Source organism: Ascaphus truei, chromosome 5 (genome assembly GCF_040206685.1).
Source record: "Ascaphus truei isolate aAscTru1 chromosome 5, aAscTru1.hap1, whole genome shotgun sequence".
In the NCBI taxonomy this organism is placed as follows: domain Eukaryota; kingdom Metazoa; phylum Chordata; class Amphibia; order Anura; family Ascaphidae; genus Ascaphus; species Ascaphus truei.
In genome coordinates, this window is record NC_134487.1 from 158,221,218 (window position 1) to 158,233,814 (window position 12,597).

Here is a 12,597-nt window from a genome sequence, read left to right on the forward strand (position 1 = left end):
CCAGGTCCTGTGGATGCAAAACAAGCCCAAATCATTAACCCTCCACCATCGTGCTTGACCGTTGGTATGAGGTGTTTGTGTTGATATGCTGTGTTTGGTTTTCGCCAAATGTGGCGCTGTGCATTATGGCCAAACATCTCCACTTTGGTCTCGTCTATCCAAAGGACATTGTTCCAGAAGTCTTATGGTTTGTTCAAATGCAACTTTGCAAACCTAAGCCATGCTGCCATGTTCTTTTTAGAGAGAAGAGGCTTTCTCCTGGCAACCCTTCCAAACAAACCACACTTGTTCAGTCTTTTTCTAATTGTACTGTCATGAACTTTAACATTTAACATGCTAACTGAGGCCTGTAGAGTCTGAGATGTAACTCCTGGGTATTTTGCGATTTTTCTGAGCATTGCACGGTCTTACCCTGGGGTGAATTTGCTGGGACGTCCACTCCTGGGAAGATTGGCAACTGTCTTGAATGTTTTCCACTTTTGAATAATCTTTCTCACTGTAGAATGATGGACTTTAAATTGTTTGTAAATGGCATTATAACCCTTCCCAGATTGATGGGCAGCAACAATTGGTTCTCTAAGATCATTGCTGATGTCTTTCCTCCTTGGCATTGTGTTAACACACACCTGAATGCTCCAGACCAGCAAGCTGCTAAAACTTCGGCTTTTATAGAGGCGGTCACACTTGCTGATGATCAATTAATCAAGGGCATTTGATTAGCAGCACCTGTCTGCTACTTAGCATCTTAATTCCTATGGAAGCAGTAAGGGTGTACTTAGTTTTTCACACATAGCGTCTCCATTTTGGCTTTATTTTTGTTAAATAAATCATGACACGGTGTAATATGTCATGTGTTGTTGTTCATCTGAAGTTGTATTTACCTAATTTTTAGACCTGCTAAGGAACAGATGATTGTTATTATGTCCTGATATGTAAAACCATGGAATTCAAAGAGGGTGTACTTTCTTTTTCACATGACTGTATGTGGAAAGAATATATATATAATAATATAGTGTAGTAATTCCAATAAAAACGACAACTAGGTATTCACAGAAATGGGGACTCACACTTTCCCAATAGGGTAACAGCAATAGGTGAATCAATGTGGTCTATGTTCAATTGATGTGTATATTTAAACAGCAAATATTACACTTACATTAACACAATGTGCATAGACACATAAGACTATAGATGCGTGGCTCGTTTGTCTGCCCTCAGCCCCTGCTGGTGTGATGCGTCGAGTCACTTCCGGCGGTCCGTCGCGTCACTTCCGGGTGGCAATCGGTCTTGGTTTGGAACGACTGGCACAGGGTGTGACGGTAACTTTGTGACAGGCTATTAGTAATACACACCAAAAATATAACTGGGTTGAACTGAACGAGGCTTAGATATGATAAAATATAATTTATTCCTTGAAAACGGTGAACACAACAAGATAGTACAAATAACAACAAAATATAGCACTTCACATGGAATGATGAAACAGTCATAATTCTGGACTGGCAGTTCATACAGCCATCTTCAAAAATCACCAAGACACGAAAGACAATTGAGTAAGGGCTGATCCTGGTTTAAATACCATTTCAGCTCTTTACTCTCAACCCTAGGCGCCGAGTTGGCTAGAAAAATCTCTTTGAAGTAGATTGTAAGTGTAAAGGATGAAACTCCCAAACCACTCAACTTCCTTTGTTCCGGCCCTAGTATAAACAATCAGGGTTGTTAACTTTTGATCACTTTTGATCACAGGGCTATGCTAATTCTTCAGGATGCCCTTCCTGCCCTATTTAGCATAGCAGACGGAGTCTGCATTTTCAGAGCAGATCCAAAATCCCATATACACTTTAATATTTTCACATATTAAAAAGTTCCGTTCTGATGGGTCCAGTGGGTCGAAATCTGCCGGTTTTTAAAGCCTATAGTGACCCTACATATTGGCCAAATTTCAACTCTCTGCGACCTCCAGAACCGGAGATACAGAAATGCACTTTTAACACATTTTTAAAATACAGGATTCTTCCCTTTAAAAAATGAATCTCTGTTTTTCACTCTTTCCCCATTGAATCAACGGGGTCCGCCGCCATAGCGTTGAATGGCGGGCTCCGCCGTTGCCGTCAATGGGGTTTCCCGCCATAGGCTTTCAATGGAGAAACCGCCGCCATTGAAGCCGATGGGAAAATCCAACAAACTTTACATTCGTCCATACTCCGCCTGGTTGTTCGGAGAGGGCTGGGAAGGGTCATACATTAAAGCCGGAACCTTGGCTACATGCCACCCAAATCCCATCCCTCTGGTCATTCCAGAACCGGAGATATGGACTTACCTTTTTCATCATTTTACACTTAGTCGTTTTTACGCCACGCGGCTTTTCCCCATTGGAATCAATGGCCGGCGCCGCCATAGACAATGCATGGCGCACGCCGCCATTAGATTCAATGGGACCTCCGCTCCGCCATTGAAGTCAATGGCGCGACCCTCCTTCTCCGCTCGACCCCTTACGGGGGGCTCTCATTCCTGGACCCGGTGTGGATCGTGTGGGGGGGTTCCTAGGAGCTAGGGGCAAAAAGAACTTTATTCCCAGGGGCCCTAGAACCTACACTGGCGACACACTTTATTCGAGCTTGGCTAGTCCCACGAATTCGGGTATACCCGGGTGTATTGAGGTTTGTGACTGTTTTCTGCCCGAGTGCATTGAGTTATTTTCCAAGCAGGGATTGAAGCATTTTATTCCCGCTGGCTGCAATACTGCACAGTATATATATATATACTGCATTACAATTCATGAATTTATGCCATCTGGTAGACACGCGAAGCATTGCAGCCTATTAAATCCTAATCATTATCATTTAACAGATAAGCCGCCCATCAGCCAGGCATGAACCCAGGCTGGGAAGGCAAACGCAACGGGGCTTGTCAGAGGTGAGGAGCGGCGCATTCCAGGTATCTGCCAGGTACATACTGGGTATTTGCTCGAATAAAGTGTGTCGGTGCAGTAAGATTCCCACGCCAATTGTCTTTGAACTTGACCGAAGTGATTAAACTCTTTTCAAAGACATTGTATCCGCTTTTGCGGTCTGCGGTTTGGATGGCTGCCAACCTGTTCCTCGAGGCCGGTGTTGAGGAATCTCCATTGAAGTCAATGAGCCCATTGACTTACAATGGGAAACCGCCACTCCTCCTCTCGGACGCCACCTGCTGGTCGTCACTGGAAAACAGGTCCAAAACCGCTACTTCTGCCATTAGAACGCATGGAGTCGCAATGGCGGCCTATGGAAAGCTGCAAAATGGAGCCTGAAAAGGCGGGAAAAGGGAACAAAGGGCTATAATCACTCAATTAACATTAACCCCTTCCCTCCCACATCAACCCTAGTGTATGTGTGAGTGCAAACACCAGGATGAGACATTACATTTACACAAGGGAATAAACATTTGGATACTGAAGCAAGGTAAAAAAAACACATTACTGGACCTCAGTCCAGTTAACTCCTCGCTTCCCAAGTGAGAGTAGGGGGTGGCCAAATGGGGTGTAACCCCTTTAATCCAGGGCAAACCCCCTCTATCATGACACAGGGCAATAATGGGAGCTCGTCCAGCCTACTGCAACTTGACTCTACGTGTTTCGCTTGTCAAAAAGCTTCATCAGGAGTCACTCCTATAGTCTTATGTGTCTATGCACATTGTGTTAATGTAAGTGTAATATTTTCTGTTTAAATATACACATCAATTGAACATACAATGTTGCACTAAAAGTGTCATCTCTGTTATATTGAGGGAAATCACGCTGAGACCAGTTAGTTGCCTTCTATCAATGGGAAGAATCTAGACCACATTGATTCAACTATTGCTGTTACCCTATTGGGAAAGTGTGAGTCTCCATTTCTGTGAATACCTAGTTGTCGTTTTTATTGGAATTACTACACTATATTATTATATATATATTCTTTCCGCATATGGTGACATCTGCGCTCCCCAAAAGCTACTTCGTACTATCCATTCCAGGAGAACTTGGACCTTCTCTTTAAAGGGTTGAGCTGCGACGTTTACTTTATACACTTTGTATATAATATTGTTATCACTTATACACATTGAGCACTTTCACATATTGGTTGAATTGTTCATTTAATTTTATTATATAGTATACCTCTTAGAGGAGCGCCTCACATATACTTTTTCACTTGATGGGAGGGAGTGGCAAGGGACGCAGCCGTGACGTCATGCGGCTGGTTTGTCTTCATTGGCTAAACTGCTGCCGTGACGTGGCCATCGCTCGGCTGCTGCACCTAAAGACAAAAATCTTGTCTTTTGAAAACGCGATCCCGCCATCGTGCTCCGTCGTGTGCGTGCGAGCACTAGGGGCGGCCTCATAGGGAGTCTGCGATTTGTTTTTGACACACGGAGTATAAACTCAACCTAACTCCACCCTTGAAATCAAACAGTAATTTAGTCACACAGATCAGGACATGCAAACGCAGGATTCGTTACAATCCTCAGTTTTAAAGAGGGACACGCACACAACCAGGTGTTTTACTGTAGGTTAGCAATCAACTAACCACTCCCACTGCAGCCTCACTCAGGCAGGAGAAAAAATAAAGTTACTGTAGTTACAGACTTTCAATTACCACACAATTTTAAAATAAATTAAACCACTGTAACTCCCCAAGTTCAGCCAGCCTTGCTAGTATACACAGCACAGCACTTCCGGTTCTAATTCCACACTTAAAACAAACAGCACTTGAAATCAAACAGTAATCCAGTAACACAGAACAGAACACGCAACATATCTGCATTATTTAGAGGGTATTAATCTAAACCATAACTGGACTATTGGTGTTTAAATGTTAGACTCAAATATTAACATTCTGGCATGGTTTTATTATTATTTACGTTTTTCTACTTTTGGAAATAGCACCAGATACTGTATACTACTGTATATAGAAATATAATCTGATTATAGATTGCTTTTTTCCCTGCAGTTTTTCCCAAGTTAAATACTGTTTTCTAGGAGCCTTTGAGAAATGATCCTCGATGGCCCAAATTCTCCAAGCAGCGTTAAATCAGTGAAAATAACATTACTTCTACAAAAACATTAATTATTTTCCCTGAGTTATTTTAACTGAGTTAACATTCACAAAGCTTGCTGTATACAGAACTAGCCCCTAGAGAGCAAGCCATTAAATATGATTAGCAGGAGAGATTTTGTCATAGTGCATACAGTATGTATACTAATAGTAGCTACAGTAGCATGTCTACGGTATATGCAAAGTACAGTACTGTCACGATAACTGAGAACTTTTTCAGAAAGCGCTCTTCCTTCTCTATCAAGAGATATCAAATTATACTTCTAGATATGTATTATAGGGGGATCCTATGATTGAGTGTTTTATTTTGTTATCTGGTCTTTATTTAATTATCTGGGTAATGTTATTATTGTCATTGTAGAGGTAAACGTCATTAACTACATTCTTTGAGTACTGAAGGAAATGCGATTCAATGTTCTTTTTGACAGGAAAAATGCTGTATTTAAAAAGGAAGGTGTTTTGATATGACAAGTTCTGAAGATTACTCTGAAGATTAGGTGTCTTTAATGAGCCCTTAGAATGTTTTTCTTTACTAAGCCTATTTTCATGAAAAAAAGGTTAAAAAAAATACACTTAATGAGTGTTACCTCTACAACGATGATATATTGATTTTAAGTGAAGATTATATTACATATGTTTGTATTTTTCTCAATTTGTGATCATTGCTTTTAATTTTTTGAATCCTTGAGTGCTCTTAAACTAAACTTTAGTTGTCACATAAAAACTAATTTACATTTCTTCAGGACCAACACATCTACTGCAACTGCAAATTTGTCAGTAATGCAAGATTTAACCAGGCAATGTTTAGGGAATTTGGGATAAATATGATTTAAGCTATGGTTAGCTCATTAGTACATTTAATTATGTGATACATATGTAAAGAAATGAACTCTTTACATAATATTAGAATATCATGTTAAATGAAAGTCACTTGTCTTTTAGATTTGCGCTAATTGTAATTACTTTATGCCTAATGGCATGTTGTACTTTTGAAGTACCTTTTGGTCATAGGTACTGTATATAATAATACAATAGTCTTCCTTTTCCCTATGTACCAGATCTTTAGCCAAGCAGATACACCAATAAAGCGCTGGATTCTTGAGTTTGCATCTAAAAGGAAGGAGGCTGAAGTTTGGAGAGGAATTATTCGGAACGACAGTCTATGGGATAGACTACTTTTTAATAAAGTACAGGTAGGAGGGAAACAAATCTTATTAAAGCCATTTTAATAAAACAAAATACAATAACAAAAAAATGTATACAGAAATGCGGTTATAGTAGCACTCTTCGTACGTTTGCTGCTATATCGATCATGTAAAGATTGCAGTAGTAAACAGGTGCTGATCTTATGAGTCTCAAAGAGGTCATGTAGAAACTTTAAAAAGAGGTGCAAATAGGGTTTGAAATTTACTACAGGTTTTGCATCATTTTTTGGTGCCAAGTTTTGTATTTTGCATTCTTTCTGTTAGATGTTTTAAATTAATTTAAATGACCAAACAATTAAGAACAATTTAGTACAGTAAATACTAGGTAGCTTTTGTTTTACTTGTTAACATAGCAGTTTAGACTACTTTTTAATGCCAGGCTATAGGTGATCTAAAAAGCAGCCCAGGCTTCAATCCACTATTGGGTTGGTAAATCAAACCTTGAAACCAGGTCAAAATTGAAAAAGAGGAGGTCGTGGCAAAGACTCTGAACTGATCAGTCGCATGTCAGGTCAGCTCCGCGAAAAAAGGCGATTATTAGCTCGAAATCATTTAAAACAAAGGCCCCTTCCAGGCTTAAATTGCGATTGCAATTAAGGGTGAGCAACTTATGGCTGACAGTCCCCTCATCCACACAACACCAAATATAAAGCTTTTAAGTGAAAGCCTGCAGCTTAGTATCTACCTCCCACAGGGGAGTATCTACCCCCCTAATACACCCACTGATACTGCAGCCTGAGGGAAGTCAATCTTATCCCTAGGTCTAACACGAGGCCCCACAGGTCTGGAAGGCCAGTGAAGAGCCTGGGGTGACAGCCCAGGGAGGCTCAGTCTGGTGTGGGAGAAAGTGAAGAGGCCGGGAGGAGATGGGCTCTCAGGGGCCACAGGGGAGGGAGAAGTGGAAAGGAGTGTGCTGGATAATAGAGGAAGAGGAGAGATCCACACACAGATAGACTATCAGCAGGTTTCAAGACAACTACATACCTCCCTGGGTCATCCAGAGGCCTCTGGTCCCCATGGGCATAATCCAAAATGGCTATGTAAACTACAAGCTCCATCCCATCTTGGGCTTTGAAAGCTGCTAAAAGGAATGACTCCGTAATAAACACATCCAAACTAAGCGGCAGCTCTTAAAGCAATATTGCTCCAAAAGTTGATAAAACGAAGAAACAAAATGAAACTCAGAGTGAACTGAGAGACTACTTTAAGAAACCTACGGCAGATGACCAATCTCAACCGGCCACTCCGCAATCTGAGCCTGAATCAGGGAGTTTAAGTCCATGCCCTCCACTAAAAAAGACATGTTTGATCTCTACAAAAACATTAAACATCTATTTGACAATACAGTCGCAGAGATGAAAAAGGAAATCTCGGGTCTGGTAGAATGTACAGACTCGGTAGAGAAGAAAATAGACAAGGTTTTCATCCATCAGAAGCAAATGGGAGCAGAGATGAAGCAGGTCAAGGCACCGATTGCGGGCCTGCAGGAGAAACAAGAGGACGCAGAAAACAGAGCGCGCCGAAACAATGTCAGGACCGAGGGAGTCCCAGAGACGATCCAGGATGTGAAGGACTTTATGGGTCGCTGTCTGACAAAAACACTACCAGACTTCACAGAAGAATCCCTTTGATTAGACAGGTGTCACATGACGCTAAGGATTAGACCGCAGCCGGGAGAAAGACCTCGGGATGTGATTGCTAGGTTCCACTACTTTCAGACGAACTAAGCTTTCACGACGGTCACGAGAAGTCCCGACCAACTGAGTTTTTAAAACACTTCCCTTCAAGTGTTCACCGATCTGTCGCCTATCATCCTAAACCGAAGAAGAAATCTAAAAGAGGTGACGGCAAGCTTGCAATCGGCGGGTGTCAAATATCGCTGGGCCTTGCCCTTCAGACTCAAGGTGATCAGGGAGGGGAATATCCTTTCAATCAGATACCCGGAGGCGGGCCCGGCCTTTCTACGTAAGTTGGGGCTAACAGCATCAGATGAGGGAGACCAAACACCAAGTCTCCCAGGGATCCCAAAAAACTGGATGACTCAACAATCAAGTAGGGACCGAATGCCGAGGACACCTGCTTCAGAGGAGACGAGGCCAGTCTCATTTCTGCTATGATCAAAGAGATACATTCCTAGAGGAGAGGCTGTTTTTCATCCAGATGAAAAATAACGAGAGACACCGGCTCCTTCAGGCTGGGGGGGGGGGGCTTAATCTGGTTGTGGAAGGTCTCACGGGATAGTCTGGGGAGGGGGAGGCCGGGGTCAACCCTTTATTCTTCCTCGAGTCTGCTGGGAGGTGGAGGGTGTCTCCCGGGAGATCCCCACAGAGGGTCTCGGTGGGGTCGGACTGGGATACCCTCATTCTAGGGAGGGGATTAGGCAAAGGACCTTGAACTGTCGAACAATGGATGGCTCTTGGCCGTCAACATTATATGCTTTAAAGATGGTATAAAGTCAGTTTGCTTGTTAGTTGCCTGCGGGGGCCCTCCCGAGGATTGGAGCATATAAACAAGTTTAAGTTTTTAAGAAGTATCCCAAAATGTAATATACAGTAGTTATTGACAACTACATCCAGGTGGATTAACATGAAAGTATCTTAGATAGCTCCAGGTAATCAGCCCCCTCCCCCCCATGAAGCTAGACGAAGATAAGAGCCCAGTGGTGTTCTACCAACTGCCAAAAATGGCACCAGTGCCTTTTTACCCCATTTCTGTTTTTTCTCCTTTTTGTCCCCTTCCAGTTAAGGACAATTGAGATTCATGGGGTAGATATCCCATGTCAGTTCATCCCCACCCTAGTCGAACTCCCAGTTGATCCCATCCTTATTGGTGCCGTAGGTTATAAGAAATCCAATCTAAAAAACGGTTCAAGTGGATTCACAGACAACGTTACAAGACCCAAACATAAACTAGCTAATACTGTCTTCCTAACCCTAAGTAATTCCGACTCTTCTTGCATTACGACAATATTAAGAGGGGATAAGCTGCACGTCCATAAGAATATACACGAGCAACGAGCAATGAGATTTAATCCCTCCCTAATAAATGATTAATTAAATCTGGATTTTAATGGAATTTTATTTATTTATTTATAAAATATTTTACCAGGAAGTAATACATTGAGAGTTACCTCTCGTTTTCAAGTGGGCACAGAGTTAAGACAAATAATACATGTTAACAAATACAGTTACATAAATGAGCAGGGTATATATTATATACAAGACATTGCATGCACCGTTAAAGATAATATATATTATGGGCGTATGAAACAGTTACAGACCAGATTAAAATGTGTGACAGCCTTAGATTTGAAAGAACTTAAACTGGTGGTGGATGTAAGAGTCTCTGGTCGGTTGTTCCAGTTTTGGGGTACACCGTAAGAGAAGGAGGAGCGGACGGATTCTTTGTTGACCCTTGGGACCATGAACAGTCTTTTGGAGTCTGATTTCAGGTGATAGGTGCTGCATGTGGTAGGGTTGAGGAGCTTGTTCAGGTAGCTGGGTATCTTGCCCATAAAGAATTTGAAGGCAAGATAGGAAAGGTGAACTTTGCGCCTAGACTCAAGTGATGACCAGTCTAGTTCTTTGAGCATTTCGCAGTGATGTGTGTTATAGTTGCATTGGAGAACAAAACGACAAATTGAATTGTAGAGGGTATCAAGTTTGCTAATGTGGGTTTGAGGTGCTGAGCCATATACTATGTCTCCATAGTCAATAATTGGCATTAGCATCTGCTTTGCGATACGTTTTCTGACCAGGAGACTTAGGGAGGATTTGTTCCTGTAAAGTACCCCTAGTTTGGCATAGGTCTTGGTTGTCAGGGTATCAATGTGCATTCCGAATGTTAAGTGGGAGTCAAACCATATGTCCAGGTATTTAAAACTAGTAACAGGAGTTAGGGTGGTGTTAATGTTGGTTCTAATCTGGAGCTCAGTCGCTGGAAGCTTTAAAATTTTAGTCTTGGTCCCAAATACCATTGTTACAGTCTTGTCAGTGTTTAAAAACAGTTTGTTTTGGGAAATCCAGTTTTCGAGTCTGAAAAAGTCAGACTGAAGTATGTGTTGAAGGTCAGAGAGGCTATGGTTGTGTGCATATAGGATTGTGTCATCTGCATACATGTGTATTGAGGCTTCCTGACAAGCTGTGGGAAGATCATTGATGAACACTGAGAAGAGTAGGGGCCCCAGAACAGAGCCTTGCGGGATGCCACAGGTGATGTCCAGGGGGTTAGAGTTAGAGCCAGAGATGGACACATGTTGGGATCTACCTGATAGGTAGGACTGAAACCAGTTTAAAGCATGCTTCCCTATTCCAGAGCTCTGGAGTTTGTTAAGCAGGATAGCATGATCAACGGTATCAAAAGCCTTTGCAAAATCTAGGAATACTGCACCAGTGAGTTGACCCGTTCCATTCCACACTGGATTTCATTGCAAACTTTTAGCAGGGTAGTTACGGTAGAGTGTTTGGGGCGAAAGCCAGATTGGAATTGGCTGGAGAAATTTGTCTTGTTATAGTAATCGCTTAATTGGGAGGGGACACATTTTTCCATGACTTTGGATAGGATTGGGAGAAGGGAGATTGGCCTGTAGTTTGAGACAGTGTTTTTGTCCCCACTTTTGAAGATTGGGACAACTCTGGCAGCTTTCCAGGTCTTAGGGATGTGGCCTGCAGACAGGATAGAGTTGACTATGGAAGCAATTGGTTTGGCAATTGCTGGAGCGCCGAGTCTTAGGAACCTAGATTGTAGTAAGTCAGGTCCACATTGGCTGCTTAGTTTTAATTTGAGAAGCGCTCGTGTAATCTCCTCTTCGGATACTGGGCCAAATTGAAAAGTGTGGGCAGTGTTGGGAGGGGGTTGGACTATAGGTGTACTCCTAGGGTGAGATTCAGGAATGCTAAAATCAACTCTGTTGTCCAATAATATAAACACAGTGGAGCTTACAGAGGCGGCACATTTTATTTGAGTGCGGCTAGCTCCGCAAGCCTGGGGATGCCCCGGCATGCTAGCCGCACTCCCTCGGCGTGCGCGGTCACGCGTCATCGGGTGCCTGCGCCCCCTGCACGCGCGTCCAGGGCTCCCCGAGGGAGCCCTGGTGTCCCGCGATGTGGGGGACGGCGGCAGGGCGTTCCGGGGGACCCGGCGAGCGGAGGGAGAAAGCCCCGATCGGAGGGCGCTCCTCCGCGGCTTCGGCGCGCGCCAGGCACATCGCGGCGCCTGGTTACTGCTGCGGCCGAGACCGGGCAAATGCTCAAATAAACTCGGCCGCAGCAGTACTGTACTAATCAATATAAGAGAATCATAGGAGAGACACTGAAGGATACTACGAACAGTTCCCAAATGATCCATGTTCAAAGAGCAGATTGTATTGGTTATACAGATTACCACCAACCATCAAGTTTGTTTCAGTTTAAAAGACTGAAAATTAAAGCAAAAAAAAAAAAGCAGCCGTCATACATTTTAACCCGTATGTATTTTAGTCCTAAAATACATAACAGAGCACTGCACTGTGATCAATAAATCTCAGTCTATTGTCATAACTTCTTCGAACAATGTAGTAGAAAAATATATATTTAAAAACAGCTACCAAGCTACGGTGGGAAAATAGTGGTACAAGTTGATAAAATAATATATTCAAAATAACAATAACAACAAGTGTTGGTCTGATGCTTTCCTCATCTCGCCACAAACTGCTCTCTGGAGAAAAACTGATAAGAATGCATTCCAGATGAACACAGCCACTTCCAAATGATAACACAATCAATTCAAATGGAGCTGTATGAAGCAGATTGCTTTTACGTCACGGCAGCCCATCCAATATTCTGTCTTTTTGCATCTTGCCTGTAAATGTAACTGTTGTAGAAAAAATGCCTGCATTAGACACAATGCATCAAATAAAAGAACTGGCACCCACTTGGATATAATCCAAATGTATTTGATTCTTAGATAGAGGTATGCGTGTTGAACCGAAACAGCAATCAGGATTAGACACAAGAAATTATACATCCACATGTGCACCAAGTAACACCTCCCGCTGCTCCTCCTATTGCTTCATATAAACATTTATCAGTAATACATGTATATCATTCACTGAAGCCAGGGAAAAACAAGATGAGTACCTTGCTACATCAATGTTATTTGACACCCTCATTTATGATTGTGAAGTCCTTTAATTGTCAAAATGACTAATACATAGTTCCGTAGCTTTTTTTAAGTCACATATTACTCTGGGTTATTTATTAAACTGCAACGCACGTCACTATCGCAGTTTAAAGCTGCAGTTCAAGCTCCCGGTTAAACTGAACTGAGGGTCAACGCTT

At 42.4% G+C, this 12,597-nt stretch overlaps 1 protein-coding gene across 3 annotated transcripts in view; it reads left to right on the plus strand.

The window, feature by feature from the left end:
* Positions 1 to 12,597, plus strand: part of ACSL6 (acyl-CoA synthetase long chain family member 6) — a 266,763-nt gene that overhangs the window by 220,077 nt on the left and 34,089 nt on the right. For all 3 annotated transcript variants that reach the window (XM_075601127.1, XM_075601126.1, XM_075601128.1), the window contains exon 13: positions 6,134 to 6,268. In XM_075601127.1, the coding sequence (XP_075457242.1) occupies positions 6,134 to 6,268 (135 nt within the window). The remainder of the gene's footprint in view (positions 1 to 6,133; positions 6,269 to 12,597) is intronic.